This window comes from Calliopsis andreniformis, chromosome 12, assembly GCF_051401765.1.
Source record: "Calliopsis andreniformis isolate RMS-2024a chromosome 12, iyCalAndr_principal, whole genome shotgun sequence".
Classification (NCBI taxonomy): Eukaryota; Metazoa; Arthropoda; class Insecta; order Hymenoptera; family Andrenidae; genus Calliopsis; species Calliopsis andreniformis.
Window position 1 is genome coordinate 15,844,420 of NC_135073.1, and position 22,472 is coordinate 15,866,891.

The 22,472-nt window shown below is 43.6% G+C and overlaps 1 protein-coding gene across 2 annotated transcripts in view; it reads left to right on the forward strand.

Moving 5' to 3' along the window:
* Positions 1-22,472, forward strand: part of Nolo (ADAMTS-like no long nerve cord) — a 186,870-nt gene that overhangs the window by 122,767 nt on the left and 41,631 nt on the right. For both annotated transcript variants that reach the window (XM_076389053.1, XM_076389052.1), the window contains exons 3-4: positions 8,254-8,306; positions 10,252-10,351. Coding sequence is in view for 1 of the 2 variants with exons in the window: in XM_076389052.1 (XP_076245167.1) it covers positions 8,254-8,306; positions 10,252-10,351 (153 nt within the window). In the remaining variant the exon portion in view is untranslated. The remainder of the gene's footprint in view (positions 1-8,253; positions 8,307-10,251; positions 10,352-22,472) is intronic.

Below are 22,472 nucleotides of genomic sequence, written 5' to 3' on the forward strand. Positions count from 1 at the left end.
TATATTTTTGAGACTAATTCTCAGAAGTTACTAAATTCTTCAGACGCTGCAGAATTATCATCGAGAAAGGTTAATCATGGCGCTCGGAGTTGGGGCAAAAAGCAGGCTGAAATAATCATAAATATAAAGCGTAAGCCTGCGCTATCAGGAGGTTCGTGGAGTCGTGGCTCTCGGTTTTATCGGCCCATAAAGTGTCTCACTGTAGAATCATTCTGTATTTAACGCACACTTGACCGACCCTGTACCGCGGTATCATTCTGTTAAGGGACGAAAATTCGTGTTTTACATGCTCAGCGGTCTGCTGGTTCCTGGAAACTCATTAGGACCTCTAAATCGCGGCTCCTGAGTGTATCGCTGATGCCAGAATCATACTAATGCATTTGCTTCTCCATAACAAATATCTTTAAGCGGAACACTTTGTACATTTCAAAGAAGACAATTGCTTCTACGGTAGCCAAGATACTAAACCTCTGAAACTCAATACTAAAATAAAAACCAAGCATATATGAATCAGAAACATGTTCCAAAAGTAGCCACCACACAGTATTCATCCTTCCCCTCGTTGACTTATCGCTAGTCCTATAAGGCTAATCACGAAACAGATCTCAATAGCGTCGAAACCCGAGAAGCATCCCACTCGCTCCACGCGTCCTCCAGATGGTCAGAAAAGTACCAGAGTATCATCCTCAGAAAAGAGAGGACCCGCTAAAAGCGCCTCGACTCGTAACTCCACTTCTCGTACCTCGATTAACGCTGACGCATGGGAATCTCGTGGATCCTGTTCCTCAAGGTTCATCGTTCCCGCGGCATTAGCAGCACAGAAAGGATCGCTGCGAGGACATGGATCTGATTCAAAACGTTTATATCGATAACGAGAGAGTAGACAGGTGGCACGATCGACTCCAACGACGACACGATGCCTGAGCGACACCTACGCTGGCTTTTCCAGCGACGAGCGGATCGACACGATTACTGGAAACGGAAACGGTCCCACGACGATACGGATCTTGGGCTCGGAGCCTCCATTAACGATCGACAGGAGGAGATGGAATCGCTAAGATGACGGGAGGACGAGTGTGCTTAAAGGGAAGAGGGGGATGGTGTGTCTTCGTCTTCGTCTGTCGTTGTTGCTTTCAATAATTTGGGAGTCTAATGCGCCCCTCTGCTGTGAAAGGAGCAGTGCCTCGAAAGATCGAAGATCGAAAACGCAGGCTCCCGGCGAAAACAGAAGGGCGAAGATGAACGAGAGGGAGGATTGACACCTGCACGCGAGAATGGATGCGGCGACGACGAAGGCGTTGGGGCAGACGAGCCTGAATAATGCAGTTGACGAGGATCCTGCCTAAAAGTCCGATCATCCGTTTTATTTCCAACGTCCCGGGACTCCCCTCGCTCTTGTCGAAAGACTGTAAAAGAAAACAGTCGGGGACATTAACGGCGATTGCTCGATGGCGAACTTCGATTAGTTGTGAAGGGTCGATGCAGGATGTCAGCCTGCCAATAAGTTTCAATCGAAAGCCCTGTGAGTAGTTTTATTTCAGATTCTCTGAGATCTAATTCTTGGATACCTTCGAGTGCCACTGGGGTCCCATTTGGGTGGAAGTATTTTTAGACAAGCTTTCTGCATACTGCTGCTTTCTTTTTGTCTCGGACCAGCTCAACAGAAATTCAATTCCATTTCACATTTGGGGTCATAAGATAAGATAATGAGCCACTTAATATGAGGCCAGTATATATTTTAAGAGTACCGAATTTATATTCCCTCTCACGCTTCAATATTAAAGCTACCATTGTTATTAAGATCGTCCTATTATTCTGAACGCCCGCGCTAATTTCAGTCACCCACGATCTAAACGACCAAAGCAGATGAGCCATTATCTTCTATCGGGTGATTTTATTTTGAGACACCCGAAACTCATAAGGGCTTCTGAATATCATTACGTGAGCAACCGGTCCCTGGTACCTCTCGAATCTCTCAGTTCTCCGAGAGAGCCGCCGCGAGATTCCACGTGATTTATTTCGGCAGCTTATATCTTATCCTGCTTAAGACATCAGTCTTTTTAAGCCTATTACGCACCTCTTTTAACCTGACACCAAAGGCCGAGGACTCATTCACTGACGTGGCCACTTTTGGTGAACTCGCGTTATATATAAACTCCTTTAATCCCTTGTTACTCTCGACATCGTTATTCACCTACGAGAAGGTCTCTGAGACCTCCTCCAGTGATATACTAGCGCTTAACCTTGACAGCTTTCTTAACTTTTTGGTAAAAGGCCAATTACACTCATGGTTTGAAAATGATATTCTGAGTTTCAAAACTTCGGTCTCTTATTATTAGCTTAAAAAAGAGTCTCGGCTCTAACTCAAATATTAAGACTTTCTACAACACTGTGCAAGCTGTGATAACCAGAGTTACAAGCGCTTCGTACAACCCCTTCGAGCTCAGCCATTCACCTCGGGTGTGTATTCATTGTCCACCGTACTCGCGTGGAAGCCACCACCTCGAAGAAGTCAATGGACGCAGAAACCGAGGAAGATCAAGGGGAAGGAAGTGAAAAGAAGTGTAAGAGGGCTGGAGGTGATGTCTGACGCGAAGAAAAGCGCGAGACACTACCCCCGAGGCGTTCACGCCTGTATTTTCTGGTTTTTCGCGCGTCGCCGAGCGTAAAGAGGCTTCAAGCACGTAGAGCATCCGCGACGATGAACGGGGGTCGAGGAACCGTGGACGGGCCAAGGAAGCGTAATTTCCGAAAGCGTCCATGGTCACTATAATTGTAAAATATTTATGTGGTCCTCTGCGAGCGCGTGTTTGTTCTTACCGCGATAATCTGGTGGCGGGAGGCGGGCGTGCGATGAAATTTTCTACTCGGCCGACCGACTGGAACGCGAGGGCAAATATTTGAGACGCGACGCGTTTTAACTCGTTATTTCTACGGTTGCTTTTTTCGCAAGCGCGTGCACCCGAAAACGCGGAAAAAGAGGGAAATATGGAGTGGGCTTTGAACGAGGGCGTCGAACTTTGCCGTTGAATTGCATTAAAGGTTGCTCGAAGTACTCTAAACGTGACATGTATCTGTGACTATGTGGCAAGGGTGTATAAAAATCACATTTTCAAGAAACAGAATTTATGACCTGATAAAAGCGTCTACAAGGTAAGATTTTTACCTTTGACAGACACATTAACGCTGGAATTGAAAATACTTATAATATTGATTCTAGGTTACAAGGGAAATGATTGGATTCGAAATCAAAGAGAAAGGGTTTCAATATATACTCGCACTTCCTCGCATTAGCGAAACGAAAATGAATGGAGGGGGTGAGGCGCGAAGGTGGGGTCGGAGAAATCGTAGAAAGACACAAGGTTTCTTAGAGGGTGCCAGTGAAACTCTGGTTTGGTTGGCAGTGGAGTTTGAATAATGCAGACTTGCAAGCCTGCTTAAAAGTGATCGGTCCCACCCCGTCCCTCTGCGCTCCTTCAGGGTTCCCTTTAGAATCCCACTTCCAGTTCGTCTAAGAGCACGAACTAAGATTGATTTTAGATTGGGTGGGAATTGGGAATAGCGGGTCCGTTACTCTCTGGCAACACACTTTCCACCCTGTCTGTCTCTTTCGCGTCGCTCAACCCCTTCAGTCAGCTCCTATGCTTTTATCTCCCCTCTGCTTCATTTTATTAAAGTCAACCCCTCGAAGACGCCAAGTTATACGCGTTGTAAATCGGCGGAATGCGTGGAATCATTTCGTCGCGAGGAAACGGTGTGGAAAGACGTAAACGAGGGCTGGATGTTTCTTCTGTATTCAATTTTACATTAAATTGATTCTGCTTAGTGGGTTGCATGATAAGAAACGGAATTTATTTTGCAGTATTTTTCGTCTTCCTGTATGTAAAAAAATTTTTTGTACAGACTACTTTCCACCCCTGTTTCGTGCAAATATTAACCATTAGAGGGAGTGCATTTAATACGACGAACTGCATGGCCATGTTCTCGTATGCATATGCAAAATCGTTGAGCAGCAGACGTAAAGCTAAGCGAACACGATTGCGCAACCGCGAAGATTCGCATGCATAAATACGCGGAATCGTTAGGACGAACGCAGAGCCGTGACCATCGTGGGATACACGCGCAGTATGCAAAGAAGAATGATGTTTACCTTTCCCCGAAGTGACTCGCTTCCTTCCGCTCGGAGGAAGTTACAAATTAATTATCGGATTACCGCTGAATCATTCCCACTCGAGCTTCGCAACGTTTCATCCTCTTGCTGCACCCACAACCACTCGAATTCGTGGTCCGACTTCTGATGGTGCTAAAAGGGACGAATAATTGCTTCTGAAACGGCGTAATGCGAGTGATGTATGCTGTTACGTAAATCGACTGTCTGTGGCTGACCACATAGTGACTAATACTACTTGTCCCCCTCGTATTTTAGACAATCCTCACAAGAATAGTTTAAAAAGGAATCTCCCTCTTCATTTAGGCTCTATTTTCACATTTCAATGTTAATTCTATCAAGCACGACTGTTTCATTAGTCAGAAAATGACAGATAAAAATTGAACAGGGTAATTGAATACCGAGAAGTTCCTTCGTGTCACGTACGTAGATTGAGGAGATCATTGAACCAACTTTAATCGATATAAAAGCTAGGAAATCACTCAAGAAGCTTCCAGTCGGACTATACTTTTTCCACGTTCTCCATCCATGAATCATTTCAATCTCGATCGCGTCTCCGAAGGAGTCAGCCCCGACAGAAAAATCGCCGCGCTTATCAAAAACCGGCTCGAGAAGGATCTACGAGAATCGCGTGACATTTCCTCCGAACGGATTTCCCGTCGTTAAATCTTCCACCGTTGAATCCCTATCCCGATGGCCGATTTATGTGATCGCTCGGTCCAGCCATAGGTTCGAAGCGCAAAGCGATTCTTATCGGTGCACGCACACGTCGTGGCAGCGGGTATCACCTCGGCCCGCGAATCTCTCGCAAATTGGCAACGAAAGAGGACCCGTCGAGAAGGGGGTGAGCGATGGACAGAGACGGATAGGCGGATAGCCCGAGCGGAAGAGGGATGGAAGCCGAGGAGAGGACAGGCCAATAGACCGATGGGCGATCTCTCATTCCGCAATGCGGGCTTTCGCACCGTACTATGCAGGCTGATTCAGAATTACAGGTTAATCGAGAAAGTCTGACAGGAGATGAGGAAATAAATTTTGTCTGTTTAATGAAGGCATCCTCTACTTCATGGGGACGATGAGATTTGCTGTTTTTTCTGGATTAGATTTCGTGGAATTTTGAATTAAGTAATTACATATATATTTTCTGATATAGAAACTATGTTATTTTTTACTGCTGACTAGAATTTAGTTATTTTTTGTATTGATCTGTAATTTTCCGATATGAATTTCGTTCTCCAAGAACCACTTTTGAATTGTCGGATGGCAACGTTGTACTTCAGTGTGCTTTTGGGACTCGTTATGTTTCCTAGAGAAATCAATGTGGAGTGGTTCTCGGTGTACGTCAGTCTGTAGGTCGATATAGTGGCAAATGGAGATGGTGACCTCTCTCAGAATCCTTAAGCCCCTTGACGCTCATATTCGTGTCTGACATGGACAGGCCTGGCTACTGCTCGTTGATGGTTCTGTTGGATTCGATGTCGGAGTAACGATTTATCTTACGGCAGCTTACCTTCGAGATTATAGGCCGCAATGTATTATCGTGGATCTAGGGATTCCGCGGTAATAAAGTGAGAGGTTTTTTCATCAGTTTCGAAGTCGCTGATAGAATGCGAATTCAGTTGAAATAAAGAAGAGGGAAAACTGGGACGAATGCATGGCCATTTCTTTAATCAACGATTGAAACAACGAAAAAGCTTGGGTAACTTTTAACAAATGACCGAGCCGCGAGCTTGTTCCACGAGCTTTTTTAATGAACCAACTCCGACGGATGTTAACGCGCCGCGTACACCTCAACCGATGTCAACCCCGTTTGCCTGGTTGCGTCATACAAACTTTTGGGATCCTGTGACACGAGCTTTTCGCAAAATAACCGCTGGAGAAGATAAACGAGGCGACCGTTTTCGCTGAAGCGTGTGTGTGCATAGATGTGTACGTGTCGAACATCTGCACTAGGTCCACTTCAAACCCAATTACTGACACGGTGCATTTGTCGTACTATCGAATATTAATTCCGTTCTTTAAGGATACTTCGAAATAAATATGGAACGCGAAGAAAGCGAGGAAAAAAGGAAAAGGAAATATACGTATAATATTAAATTGTACAGGGAACTGCACGAAGCATTCACAACCTCGTTATCAATTTCGTTGGTGTACGTTGATGTACCGACACTGATGTATCCTGTAGTAAAATGAGGTTGTAAAGTAACATTATATACAGTACATATATAATACAGCAGACTCTAAAAATAAGTTTCATAGAGGTGGAGCATGAAAAGCATCAATGGCCTTTAATGCAGTGTCCATAAAATTGAGTATGTACTTCAAACATTTGTAATAATGCATTCGAGGGCTTATTGTGTGGTTGGTGCCGCAATCTGTTGAGTAGATTAAGTGAATTTTAATTTTCTGCGTATATTAGAACAAAAGCTGTACCTGAAATATTTTTTTAGGTAATAGAAAGTAATTAAGTACTAAAAGGATTAGGGTTTTTTCTTCGTTCTTTTTCAGTGTTCTTTTTTACTTTTACTGGGTCCATTTTTTCGTGAACTTCTCGTAGCCTCATACCCGATCCTTTTATAGGGTTTCTTCGATCTCACAGACACTTCATTCTCCCTTTTTCCAGAGGGACGGATAGCCGGCTAAGAAGGATTAATTGTCGACCCTCTTTGCTCTTTCTTTCGGCGGAAAGCCGATACAACAGCTCATTATCAAGGTAGCTCGGTTAAAGAGAGCCAGCGATGTAGGTGAAATCGTTTGGGAAAAAGGTTCATATTTTATTCCAGCCCGAAGACAGGCAACCCTTGTATGCCACCTAGATCCTTAACAATTCTGTAGAGATTTAGCAGATCCTACATTTTTATTAATTGCATCGAAGGGAACAGTGTTTGTTAATTAAAAAATAGTTCTTATTTTTCTTCATTTAACTTAGTAGATATTCCACTACTCCGAGGTGTTGAATATATTTCTATTATCCTATCCCAATAACCTAAGAACAATTTCCATTGTCTATTATTTCTCCAGATACAGTCACTCAGCTATTAAAATCACCACGAAACATAAAAGAAGCGTCTGCCGCAAAACAACCCTTTCCATTAAAAGTACAAAAGCAACGCAACCCCTCTCGTGATCTTCCCCTTCGAGAGAACCAATAAGAAGAAACCGTGCTTTTCTCTCGAAGAACAATCGAGCCGTCCACGGAGGATCCATCAAGCGACGTATTAGCCCATGAAACCGCTTCATCAATCTTTCACTTTTATTTCTGTAGGCTCTTGAACCCCGACGAGCCGTCATCACCGACACCCTTTCGTGCCGTGAAATATCCAGAGGAATTCACTCCGGGACTAGAGCCGACTAGCAAAAGTGAATTTTCGAAATCCGCTCGGTTCGGTTGCGGACGTGTCGAGCATGCCGCGCCAGAATGGACGCGCGACGCAGGCCGAAATTTTTATCACGTCTCGCGGCGAACTTATTGCCCAGGGAGGGATATCGATGTGCAACCCCTAGCCACCCGCTGGGCGAGATTTTTCTGCTCCTGTATCGCGGACTAACGCTAAATGCTTTGATATATAGACGCCCTTTAGTACGTTGCGCTTTTATCGACCCTTCCATTTTATTCTTTGGAAAATATTTCCCGACACATTCTCGAGGGTCAGATTAAATACAGTTTTCGAGAAAAGTATCTAGATAATGTAACTAAGAAATGGTTGCAGTGAGTTTTTTAATTCGTTCAGCAACGATCATAGATTGAACGCGAAATTTCCTCGTTACAGACATAAATTGTCCAACAATTCGGCGAGATGACGGATTCAATTACATTTCGAATATTTCCCCGTCGTTGGACGTTTTAACAAATTCATTTGCCGGGAACAGATTCTCCAATTTCGTTAAAAGTAGCGACGCATCGAGGGGGTGAGCTGGCGTTCCGCAAACACGATCTCTGATTAATTCAGCGCGAGGAATAATTGAATGTCGAATTTTTGCATTGCCTGTGATAAACAAGCGACCATGTGTTTTATCGAGCGACAGAACAGTGCGTTTTATTTGTACGATTTAATCGCACTGACAAATCATTTTTTTGGTTGCAGAGCATCGCCTGGGGAGAATGGTCACCTTGGTCCAAGTGGTCGAGTTGTTCTAGGTGAGTCCATTATATTTTACATCATTGATCTATCCCAAAATTTATATTATTAATTAAAAAACTCTATACACCTTCTATAAGACTAGGAATTAATATTTTTTAGTTGAGTAATAATTTGGAAAAATAGTAATGCATTATTATCCATGAAAGTATAATAGGCACCTTTACACGATCATAATTTTCATATACAAAGGACGAAGCATATCGTATCTGACCTATTTCCAATAGTTGCCCCTTCCACTCTTCTCATTTATCTACCAGGTGCCTTTTGTGGACTCTGAATTGCAAAATAGACACCAATACCAATACCCTCATAAAGTAGAGGTACAGCTAAAGGTCGTACAGTTAGTACTCTTTCAACCTCGAACGCGTGAAGACGTCTCTGTATAACAGATACATTTTTCAAGTGAATATCACAATCGCGAAGCTACCTAAACACTAAAAAGCTACTTAATTCTCCTCTTGACCTTCTCTTTATTAAAATCAACAATATTCAAAGAAAAACACACAGCCCATTCAAACCCATCACTACCTTCGCCAATTATACCCAACGACACAAGAAACTCAAGCCCTCCTCTCATAAAGGGTAAGTCTTGAATTCTCAGAACCATTTTCTTCAGTTTCTCAATTAAAAAACAAGTATCGCGGCTTCCACATTATCATTAGCGACGAAATAAGTCAGTGACGTTAATGAGTGGCGTTTTTCGCGCGAATCTCCGTTCATAGCATCGACCTCCCAGCGCGACGTATCGCGGCGTCCAATATCGAAGTCGCGGCGTCGACACGCCGACAGAATGTTAAGCGTTTCGGAACTCATTTCGGGCAGGGGCGAGTTCCAGCGGCGGCCAGCTCGTTTTTCAGTCGACCAGAAACGGCGCAGACTGCGCCGGCAAATAATTTATGACGCTTTACCGCCGGTGAACTGCACTCGCCTCGCTGGAGGAGCTTATTGTATGATGTACGAGGCCGTACATTCGACGCTTCCAGCCATCGCGAGCCCGCTAAATCTTCCTCCGCTCGCTTCGATACAATTATTAAAATGTTTTCCCGGTTAGCGTGTCACCGATTTACGGCCGCCTACGTTTCGAAATTTTCGCGAATCGACCGAAGGAACGTCGCGCCCCACGGGGTACCTGAATTATGCGCATGCTCTCTGGGAACCGGAAATTCCAATTCCACTTGTAAGTGTGCGGGGGTATTGGATGGGAACTGGGAGTTTTGGTGATTGGAGGTATTTGCATGGGAGGAAGGTTGTTGCCCTGATGGAGGCGTAGTTGCTGTAAAATTTAATATCTTTACTGGGGGTAGGAAGTGGCAGTGGTGCTTGTTTCGTTCAGTATTTGGCTCAAGTGAAAAAGAGGTGTTATTGTTGTAAGGAACTTTCTATTTTTTTTATTTTTAATCGTTCACTTTTTAATGTCGAAACAGTGGGTATAAGTGCCATGCTCAGGGGCCAAAATTATAAGTTGTCGACAGAAGTTTCAGAAAACGAGCTGCCTCTGGGTGCAGTTTTCAGCGACGTTCCGTTGTCGCGAAATCAAGGATCCCCTTCGTTTACTCGACCCTCTTCGTTATGCACGTTCCCTGTGTTCCATTGCTTCTAAATTCTAAAGCGTGCGTTTGAAGCAAATTTTAAGCAGCGACAGCCGTGACTGCCAACCAACGGGTCGTGTGTACCGGAAGTACGAGGGCCACTTAAACTCTGGTTGTTCACGATCAGGAAAACCGTGTAAAGTGCAACTTCCCTTGATGCCCTGAATTTTCTCCATCGCGTTCCCTTATGAATTCTCGGCGTTATTATCCTGAACATTTTCTCCGAGGGATGAGTTTGCATGTAGATTATTTTTTCCCCTCGCGGACACGGAGGTGTTCGCAGGAAACGGCGTCAGAAATCTCACATATGGTCCACTGTTTTTTTTAATTATTCTTGTGTCCTACTTCGCAGGAGCTGCGGCGGTGGAATCTCCAGGCAGCAGAGGCGATGCAGAAGGAAGCCCTGCAAGGGGAGGCCGTGGAGCAGCAAGTACAAGGTCTGCAACCCCGAGGTGAGTCGCTTTTTAATTAGATTTCACCTTCTAGAATAAAAACGAACGATTATGGCCAACACTATGAATATTCTTATCTCTCATATGTCTGAAATTCATCTCATACTCCTCATGTTAAACTATAGAGATACAACCCGACACTTACATTTAGTTTCTTTTAATGCAAATTCAGGCTTTAAATTCTATTTAAGCTTCAGTTAAAATAGAACCTAGATTATGGTTATGGAAGTCTAAAAAGGAAATATTATTTTATTGCTGCGTTTTAGTATCACACTTCCAATGTTAAACAAATTTTTGTCTATCTCTGCTCGAATATTTTCATTTCAAGAACGTGAGCTTAAATGTCCCTCTAAAAAGGATAGCCACAAGGATCCCGCAGTACGCAAATACTCGGTAAACTCGCAGCACGCGGTAAATTCAATTATTCCACCGAAAGCGGCGCCCTTATCGATATAATGCTGTTCACGGGCGCAGCGGAGGACAGATCCATAGGAAACAGCAACGGGCAGATAGAACTGTGCTTGCTAGTTGCACCGTGTTTCCCGCTATCCTTTATCACGAATGAAGCGTACGGCGAACAAGTTGTCACGCGAAGAGAAACGGGACACGGCGAAACAACCCTTTCCCCCTCAGGCACCGCGGTAACCCTCTGCATCCGCGTGATTATAACGAGAGCCTGGGTCTGAGTAACCCCGGAGGAAATTTGCGGCTCGCGACAAACAACGAAACGAAGTTAACCCCGTCGTTTAACTGGCAACTTTTGAGTTGAACCCGCGATGGCCGGCCTCGATTCCGTTTCCTACACCAGCCGTTTACATAGACACCGGAAACTGTACGCAGGGACTGCTTCCACCCTCGCCCAAAGCGTCTTGTTAACCCTTTCGTCATCGAAATGGGAAATATTCAATGAATTCGAGCAAATTTCGTCGATTATGCAAAGTATTTGCACAGGGAAAAATTCTAGTTTTCTTGCGAAGCATAACTTGGTTGGGTGAGTGCCAAAGGGGTTGCTCTGGGCGAGGGAGGCTTTAAACGTGGATGATTTAAAAGGATGCAGGGGTTTTGTTGCCCAGTTAGCTTATGATGTAATTACTATTGACGTTGGGGGAAGAAGTAGATTGCAGTAATTAGAGTTTTTGTTTGGGGATGATACTGGGTTAATCTGCAGTTGAAGTAGAATGAGAACCAACTAAATTTAATTTCCCTATACTATTCTTCAAGTCTATATATTTCTCCAGTCATATTATTAGGTCGAAACGTGTCACGATACATCTTTATTAATTATAAAAAGCCGTCAGTTTTTGTTAGCCACTGTTTGCCCTATTTATACGCTTGTGGTGTATCGTTGACATACACAAAGCCAATATACTCTAATATTATCAAAAGAGATTAATAAAACTCCCAGCATTAATATAACCACAATACCCAACAACGAGGCAAGCATCTCTTAAATTTTAATATCTATCACGACCGCAGTGCTCCAAGAATATGCGCGTCTCTACTACAGCACTAGGTCGATCGTGAATGCGACAGTTGGTTTACACGATGAAGAACACCGTGGTCCAACACAGACAATTAATTATTCCTGACCGTTATCACGGCCGCGGCGACACGACGGTCAGAAATTACGCGTATTATCAATTCAAATTCGACGCGTGACGGTCAGCTGTGGTCGTCACATATGACCGTGTCGCAGAGCTGGAAGTGCATCGAATACGTGCGCGCTCTGCAGTACCCGGGCATGCCCTCGGGGACGTAGGGATGCAGGTGACCCGACCCACATACGAATCTGGGCCGAGTTTCGACCCCGCGGACGGACACGTGGCCATCCCCCCATTGATATCTGCCAACTCTCGATATTCCCCTCCCTCTTCCCTTGGAATTTTCCCCGAGTATTTTTGAAAGCTTTCGCCACGAGCTCGCGCCCATTGTCTCCGCGTGTGTACGTTCCCCTGGACGCCGAATCTCGCCGTCCTAAGGACAAAAAACCTGTCCGACCGCAGAAAAGTTGCGCCTCCGATCGTAAATTCGAGGCTGCAAATCGATGCACTTCACTCTGTCCCTTTGTGACGCTCCGCTAGAAGTATCCCTGCACTTTTTGCCCCGATGATATTTTTGCCTTTCACGGTGTATCCTCTTCGCTTCCGGGAATCTGTGGCCCTTTTGTCTGATTGATTTCGACTCGTGCTGTTCTTCACTTTTAATGGTAGCGCATGGGTTCTGGAGTTTTTTGTCGGGGATTGATTTCTGCTAACGAAGCAGTTGGTAAAAGAATTTAGAAAGAATGTTTCGTAAAAGTTTTTGAGCGTGAAGGATTGTTTTTTTTCTCTTAGGAGTAGGAGGAAATTTAATTGTTGTTTATAGTACGTGATTCAATTGTTTTCACTTTTGTGTGTTTCTTCTCACGGACTCATCGTTTCATGAATAATGCGCAACAGAACCAGCAACTTAGAATTGCAGGATATCTTGCAATGGAAATTACGCTGGGTTGATGGGTAATCAGTTGCTTCCGATTCACGTCACGATTCGATATTCTTCCTCCTTGAAATGGCTGTACATCTCCATGATCAATTGTTACGCAATCGCTTCTTCTTCAAATTCCCCAGTAACAAGTCTAGAGGATTTTCGATATAAGAATTCACGATACTAGTTCTTGAGAGGGATGTAAAGCATTATTTACAATTCTGGGTTGAAGTCTACGAAGCAGTACCCACCAGAAATATTTCTGTAAACTAAGGGATATTTTCACAGACGATTAAGGAAGTATTCACTGACATCGATCGATCTTCGTATCATTCAGAATCAATCGTCTGTAACAGTTCTTCATAATTAAAAAATTATTGAAATCAAAGCAACCATTTACTAAGATCCTCAAACCAACTTCAAGGAGTTCACAGAAAAAATTTTCAAGAAAAATTTCCTCAGGAAAATAAGTTAAACGAGCAGTCATGGTCATCTTCCCAAGCATTTCACCCTCAATTTCTCGCGATTTTGCACGTGGGAGGCACATGGCACAGTATAAGATTGCATCTCAGGATTTTTCCACGGTCACGGAACAGTGTTTAGTCCCAGGTGAGAAGGGGTACCGGGGTGGTGCAAGCGACGTGACATTTCGCCTGAGGGGGTCGACGTCGCGGCCTCTCTCCTCGAAGTAGAGGGCGTCTGCGCTCGACGTTCGTAAACGCGTCGCGCCGACAAAGCTGTCGATAGCTTCTCTTCACAAAGGCAATGTCGAGCTCTCTCTCTCACTGGCCAGCCTTTTTCTTCAGCTACGACGGCCGCATACGTAACACGCGTAATATCTCTTTCACTTAATCAGCCCCGAAACCGGCTTTATTGGGGCTTTGTTGCGCGACGACCGATTCTCTTTTCGCGCTGTCCATTACATACGTGGGAAATAGAGAAACTGGTGAGAAAAATCAGTCGGTTTCGTCGAGTATTCCGCTGGCGAAATTCTCTTCGCGATGGCGATAGCGTTTTTGCATCGATTGCGTGGAAATTGCCTTCCTGGGACGTGGTAGAGTTGTAAGAATGGAGTCAGATGGTTGCTTGCATGGAAAGAAAATGCTGGTTTTGTAAGGCGAACTTTCTTTAGAAATTTTCTTTTTATAGACGGTATTTTTTATTCTATTTTCTGGTTTTAAAATTAGACGAAACGATGTACCTTGAGCTGGAAATTAAATCGATGGAGATAGGTCGACAGGATAGCTTGGCTGGTCAAAGTCGAGATGTTCTCGTTACTCGAGTATAATTAAAGCAAGGAAGTCCTCTCAAGACACAGAAATATTCAACAACGATACTAAAGGAACTTTTTGATTCCTCGCCGAAAGACATTGAGATTTAATGAGTTCTCGAGGTTAACTGTTCGTAGAGACCACGGTATTAAAATCGCCGCTATCTCGTGAATTCACTTACCACGTTGTAGCCTTGATTGCACTTTAAATTAGATTCTTTATACCCTCTTACGCCCTTTATACCCTCTACGGTACAAATACCTATGCAAATGCAATGTCGCTCGCTTTGAAAAACTGTGACTTGAAAATTACTTGACCTAAACTTCTCACCTCTTAAATGTCGCCTCTAGAGGCATTTACAAGGGCAGGTCACGACCTCCATCAGAATTTTTTCAGCTCAAATAGAAAGTGCATAACCAAATCTTGCAATATTAATCACTCGTACTTACGATACTCAAGTTACATAAATTTGAAAGTAAAGTGAGTAATTGGAAAATAATATCCAGTGACGATTTTTGTATGCTTCAATCTCACTCACAAACTTTCATTTGTTTAGAGATTATTTCATTATAATAATACAGTAATCGACACTATCTTAAGTTCTCCGCGATGCGAGGCTTCCACGATCGAACCTCAAACGTCTAGCTTTCGTCCAACGACAGCGAGAGTGTTCCTCTGAGTTGACTCCGAAGTTTTGTCACGTTCCTCTCGCAGCCGAAACGGCACAGATTTCAGAAGACGTCCTCGCAACGTCCCTCGTTCGGGCTGATGGACAATTTTCCGTGGGCTATAAGTGCTCGTCTACTTCTGAGCTTTTTATGATGTCACATCCAATCTGGTCGACTGGCCACCGCGTGCTATTCTATCGCGGTATAAACGAGGTGACAGAAGCTTGACAAATCTGCCACTGGCGAACGTCACCCTGAATCCTCATCGATTTCCTCAGCAAAAGGGAGAAACGGTACGCCATTCGAAGACGACTTGTCGGACCAGGAGAAATAACAGATGGTGTATCCTTTTATGATACCTGATGAGGAGATTTCGTTCGGTGGTTCTTCATTTTTCTCTGATGACAAGGGGATGGACCAAGGGGGTGAGGGTAGATCGTTTAAACAGACATAGTCTTATTCTCCCATTTATGACGAAGGAATAAATAGCGTACATGATGAAGGATTGGAAGATTTTTATTCTCAGCTATGATGGAGGAAGGCAGAGTTGGAATTGGAGGAACCCCTGCGGTCTGAATAGCGATTGTGTTTCCACCGAAATCATAACGTCAACGATAAACAAATCTTTGTATGAACAAACAAGAAAAAAATTGAGGCGTCTTGCTGGGGTTGTGTTAAAAGAATCTCGGAATATTTGAGCACAAGTTAAGCTCGAGATCAAAGCGATACGGAGATAAATTTATCGCCTGCGGGGATATAAAACGTGAGATTACGCGGGGATATCGTCGACTTGGAGACCAAAAGATTTACGAAGCTCGTTAGGCAAAAAAGAGTGAAAAGGGACGCGGAGGGGAAAAGAAAATAGAGAAACAAAGGGAAACAGAGTATCAACGATTATAGGGCGATGAGAGGCGGGAGGAAAGGGAAATATTAATGCACGGAAGCACGATACATTTCGCAGGACTCATCAGTCCTTGAATGTAAATTCGGCTCGCGAAGCACAGTATCCTGGCCGCGGTTAATTCAAAACCGGCGGAAGGATTATGGTGAAAGGAGGGATTAGAGGGGACTGGCGACCGCGAAATTGGAAAATTTATGAAAACCACCCTCGTTCGTTACCCCAGTTTGCCCGCTGCATCGTAGGTATTTAGAAAGCAATCGAAGATGTGGTTAACCTCGCGAAATATTAATAGATACACGGGCTTCGACGATCCTACTAACCGACAGTCCATGGGGAACACGATAAATTCTACGTTAAATTGTAGCAGGAAAGGATTTATGTTGGCAGATTGCTGGGACAGGTCTTCTTTCCCCTCTGGTTCCCTTTTCTGAGCGCTCTTTTCCTCTCGACTTTTCTCTTACTCCTTTTCAGTTACCCGATTTTATCTTTGAGTGTCTTACTTTCAATTCCCTTCTACTGTTTTCCCTTTTTAATTCCTTTATTACGTAGGCTGAATTGTCAGGTTAAGATTGTGAAAGAAGGTCTGATGGAATTTTTAATTTAGAACTCTGTTTTAAAAGGAAGTGCTTGAAATGGAAGGGGAATGTTCAGGCAGAATTTATTCAAATTTTGTAATTTTATGGTGAAACAGTTTTATTTGGGGGAATCATGCGAGGCGCGATAATCGTGGGGAAATAAATGCTAGGATAGAATTTTGATTACTTGTTTGGAATGTTTATTAATGGGTTACCGCTTGAAACATGCAGTTCACCGATTTCTGTTTTGCATCAAAGAGAAATTCATTTTGTGCAGTTTACACGGAAAATAAAACATGTAGGTATCCTATTTTGTTAATTTTTTTTATTACTAAAATTGGCTCGGAATATCTAAAACTAGGAATATCTTCTCAGAGGTTCACGTATTTTCGTATCGTAGTTGGTAGATTTATCAAAATAAAAATCAAGTATGCGATAAATTGCAAGGGTTATACCAACAATCTTGAGAATACAATATCGAAATGTTCCCTTTAAAAAACGCAACCTCGACTGGTGTAAATCGTAAGCTCAAGAGCGGCTGCCCTACTCCATAAAATAGAGGGAAACAAAAGCGTGTGAAAGGCCACACGAACACGTGGGGTCGTCCTAAACATTCCAATTCCTTTGCCCGTGCCACAATAAAACGCGAATTTTTATCTCTGAGCTCCTCGAACCTCACAGGCCATGGATACTTAAAAAATATGGAATCAATCGTTCTCACGTGCTCCAACTGACCCAGCCACCGCACCAGGTGGTAAATCAGTGACATACTTTCCAATGCTCTCTCGCTTCCATGTGGTAGAATAATGAATAACTCGAGGTCTGGCCATGAGTCTCGATCTACTTCAATGTGACTCAATGAAACTGAATGTTAACATTGGTAGAGATTCATATGGTAAACATTTATTTCTAGTTTTTAATGCTTGAATGGCCCTAGCTCCGAATCAAGACACTTTTAACCACTCTTCAAATAATTGCATTAGCTTAATGTGTTAGCAAGTGCTCTGAGAGACAGAGATGGAATATTTAAAGGAAAGTGGGTCAAGTAAGGTGAATATAATAAAGTACTTCTCCATGTTCTTATACCTCAAATACATTCCCGAGGAATATAATTTGTAATTAGCCAAATTCATTTGCATTGAGTGGTTCACAGAGAAGGAAAGAGATTTTTCGAGTGGAGTTGAAGGTCCCCACGGGACGACGTGCGTAATTCGTAATTAGCGGCGGGAAATTTACTGTATGAATTTTAAAGGAACGTTGAAGCGGTTTCTGGGGCAGTCCCACAGCGTCGTATGAATGGAATTTTTACGGAGCTTTCGAGGGGATCTCGTAAAACCGACTCGCCTTATTGCTGGGGAAATAGGGGTCGAAGGGCCAATTCACATTTGAAATGGAGAAATCTAGTGTCGCGTGGGGAGTTTTGTTTAATTTAATAAACAACAGGATATAAATCTAAATTTATAAATGCAGTATTTGCAAACTGTGTGCATCTATTGTGCATAATTTTCAACAAGTATGTTAATGCATTTATACTTAGTGAATAGAAATTAATCGAACGCTTGAAATTGCTCGCTTGTTAACTGCTAAATAAATTACAGAGACTTGGAGACGTCGTAACTACCAAGTTAACGCTATATTCACGCGGAATAATGGCGTACAGAGTGGTACATATTGCACTTAGATTGTCCGCTTTAAACTGTCGGATCTCGATGGACTAATATTGCTTAAAGGCTCTCTCAAAGCGTGGTCAGCATGAAATTGTATCAACCGTCCCACAGTTACGTACATGCAAATTCCCTTAAACGTTTCTTGTTCCTCCATTTATGCTCTTAATTTATGGCACCTCCAACTTGCCTTACAATTTTTGTAAAAATGTTTGTACTTCGTTCAAGTTGACAAGAAAACATTGATTATTTCATTACCACTTGCAAACTGAATTACTGCATTAAATATGAAAGCCATTTCAATGTAACGTGATACTAATTTTAATATCTAGAATTACATTTTCAGAATACAGCAGGATAAATAATCTATATCCCTCATTAATCTGTATTATTTTTTGATAAAAACTTTTACCGTAAAACTTTATTGTTCCATCAGGAACATTTTATCGTTGAAAATTAATTAAACAGGACAGGCGGCGTTTTTTGCCCAGCATTGAAATCACCGATGGCGAGCTCGCCGATCTCAAGTGCGCGGGAGGAAATAATCGTCATTTAACGAGCGCATTATGCAAATTCCCGAGTCTCGTAATGCCCAAAAATCGTGAGCAACCGCGTTCGTAATTATATTCGGCAGAAGTCCGCGAACATTCCGCGTGAAAAACCGTCAGGTCGTTCAATCATGAATTATATCCTGGGTTCCGCGTAATTCGCAATTTTCGCTTTATTATCACAATAGTTCTTTACGAGACCGTGAGAATTATAAATAAACCGTGGATATAAAAGCGAACGACGACGATACGACGAGTATTAATTAATTTGGCACGAGCGTACACGTGTCGCCTCGGAATCGGAGCATTATCGCGTTCGTAATTCAGTTACCGCTGATTTTATGGCACCGACGTAGGCAAACTATGCAATAATGAGCCGCGACCGACCCGTCCTCTTGATAATAATAAATCGAAACGATCGATCACCGCAGAGAGACGAGGGTGTTGGTTTCGCTATAAACTCACGCGTCCTGGGGATGTTGGTGCCATTCACGAGCCGCTAATCGTTTCATCGGGCCAATTAGAACGTCGTTTGCCAATGGATCTTTATTCTGAATCGCCGGTCGTGCACCACTAAAATCGTAGAATCGTGATCTTTCTTGCTATTGAATAAACCAGTTAAACTCTGTGTGAGTGATAAAAGATTTACTCAGTAGGAGATGGAATTACCATTCTTTAGGTATCTATTTCACTGAGAAAATGGATTTTAAGAAAGGTATTACGTTACACAGGTGTCTGCACTTCAATTTCAATCGAATCTTTCATATTTGGATATAAACTTACTGATCTTCAGTTACAAGAAATGACTTCATTTGATCAATTTTTTTCCTGAAGGGAGAGTCGACGAAGGGCTCCACGAGCAGGTCGAACCACTGAAATAACCGTACGAGCAGAGTTTAAAATTATTCCCGAACAACGTCCGTCATGGAGACGTGTATCGACCGGTGCAACAACCTCGATAATGCATCGACGCGTCGCGTATATAGCCATTCGCGAGACTGTCGGCGACATGTACGCGCGCACTTCCGCTTTCCGGGCGATTAATTTTTTACGATCTGGTTTGATACGTCTAGAGAGCGGGGACGAGGAACTTTTGACCCGTTTACATTACATGGAAACTCCGACCCTCTCTCCGGGGAGTCGAGCCATCCGCGGAGTCGCGATGCGCCTTGCAAAAAGGTCGAGCTCATCGACGCGTGGGCGTTCGGAACTCGCCTGTATTTGCGGGCAGCAACTCGGGCGGAATAAAGGTGGATTTACGCGAAACAGATTTGGCATGAATACTCGCGGGGAGAGTGTGTAAATCGCTATGGAACGATATCCTCAAATCCCCCTTTGCATATGAAAGTTCACCTTGTTTTTTATCCATGTATTTGTAGATTTAATAGATTCAATATTACATTTAATAGATAGGTAATATGTTTTTTGTTAGCAGTTTCTCGCATAAAATTTCCTCAGGGTAAAATGACTGTAAAAGTTGACCGACAGCCTCGTTCCACCGTATCAACTTTCATGGTAACCCAAATGCTTTCTCATTTTTCTCGAGTATACGTCCTCTCGAATCGATTGTCTGGAAGATCTGAATAAATAGAGGTCAGTGTACGTCAAATGGGAGCCAAAATACGATTAAGGAACAATAGGTTTCCGCTAGGAAGGATCGCGTGGAACCGAATGGTCGCAGCAAACACGTTTCAGCGACTTCGCGACTCCTAAATCCCCTGTGAGGCATGGTACTCGCGCATCGACGGGACGTTGAAGCATCGTCGACGTCGGGAGCGTTGCCCGGCAGTATTTTTCATCGATGGCTCGATAATCGGCCGCCTTTGTCTTTCCTAACATGTACAAGCGGCGCCAGGAATGGGCTCGAGTGGTCGCATGCATGCCGCGAAACCGCAATCTCGGTCACGACAGAAGGTTGCGGTTTGGCTCGATTGGGTTTCAAGGGCACTGCGGTGTCATGAAGCTTCACAGTAAAGGATCACCTTTTGTCATTTCGTAAAATCCACAAAAATATGTAATAAGTTTCTCAGTTTTTTCTCTTTTTTTTTTTGTTAAATTAATTTATGGCTTAATCTGTTGACCTTAAGAGTTATACAGGGTGACTTAGGATCCCATAAATGGTCCTCCAAGCTATAAAAACTATAAAAAAGCAAATGGCAAACAGTAATGATTTTCTGTTGAAAATACGACAGCTAAAATTCCAACTCCAATCTCGATCTCTACCTCCAAATGGCTTAAGTTCAAGAACACTGAATGTTGCTCGTGTTCTCCAACCGTAGCCTCTACCTGCGTATCTGAAAAACTTTGTAGTCTTTCTCGTTCGACTTTTTAGCATTGAAATGCTTGTAATTTACATAAAACCTTCTCATTACGAGGAAATACAAGGTATTGTTTCAAACAAGTCCGCAGGGGTCCCGCGAGCGCTCGGCCCGCGCCGAATTATTATGCGCATCGTGAGAGAAATATTCCAGAACGCTCCAGCATATTTTCGACACGCCGCCCGACGAGAATAAACATTTTGCTGGGCGGCATGGCCCCTCACAAACACCGAATATTATGTCCCCACACGGACAGCACGTCTCCGTCAAACATTTCCGTCTCGCGAATCGATAAACAGCCAGCTTTAGTGGCGTCCTGACACGCTATCGCTGAATCGAGAGCTGGAGATTTCGCGCGCGCACGCTGGCTAATTTACCGCGAGGTCCTGGAACGCGCGAGGGACGAGAGGGAATAAAAAGGAAAAAAAAAACATTCTGATTTGTCTGGGCCGCTGCGTAAGACAACGAGGCAAACGTATTCAGCGGTGATCTAAATTCGCGTTCCATTCTGACGAGCCATGATCCCATCGTCCGATGACAATCAGAGAGATGCATTCACGGAACTGTGCAGAGTACTGCATTTCCGTACACCAGACGTTCTGCCATGTGAATGTCCCTCTGTGCGTGCATCCGATTGCATGGGAGCCAGGCGTGTGTATGCATCTGCGCGCGGAACCGCAACCCAGATCATCAACTGTCGCCGAAGGACCGCAACTTTGAATTAAACAGAAACTGAAAGAAATGGAGACCATCTGACAAGGCGAATCGATTCGATTTGCGAAATATATAGATTGGTTTGAGGTTTTGGGAAACTGTTCGCCATGGTCATTGATGATTTCATCTGGGAGACTCGAATATGAAAATTGGTTTTGTGTGCGCCCGATAGAGATTACGTAGGGATTCAATAATGCAGGAAGATTGATTTCTGTTCATCTTGGAGGCTGTATATAAATTATAATGATGAGATAATAACATAGGAATAGAAAATAGAAAGTCGTTCATTTAGCAACAAACATTCTTATCGCCAATCGTACCAACTTAGTAGAAAAACCAAGTGTATCGTATAGAACAGTATTTCTAAATGAAGCTTTATCAGAAATAACTTTGACGGTAAAGGAGGAGTAAAAGCCGCGTTAATTTTATGCCTCATTCGTGAAGGATCATCTGACGTCACTGAAGCACGAGTAGCCTGAGCGTTAGTCAAATCCAGGTCAAATAGCTTGAGCCAGGAATTATCCGAATCGGGTAGAACTTATTCGGCAAACTTCGCAGATAGAATTGAAAGGGGAGCGCGCAGACGTCGGGTCGTCAGGATCATTGCGAAACGTTTAATTCGAACTCGTATCCCGCGCTCGGCGACGCAGCTTTCGCTAATTAAAACGAAAGTACGCGCGAGCCATCGATCCAAGGGGAATTATTTATGCACCCACGGTTTATAAACACGCGGCAAAGCATCAACGCGATGCAACGCGCGGCGGCTGGCACGTGAAAGGTCACTTGACGTCAATACCTGACGAAGAACGCGACGGGAAATCAGGTCAGTTTCCATGATACCAAGGGCAGCTGCTGACCGGTCAATAACAAACTTGCACCCGCCCATCTTTCAATGTCCTCGAGCTTTAATTAGCGATCGACTAACGTCCGCCTCCCTGACGAACGTCCAACGCTTAGCACGTGAGCCGAAAGCTGGATAGCTCAGTAGCAAAATGAAAA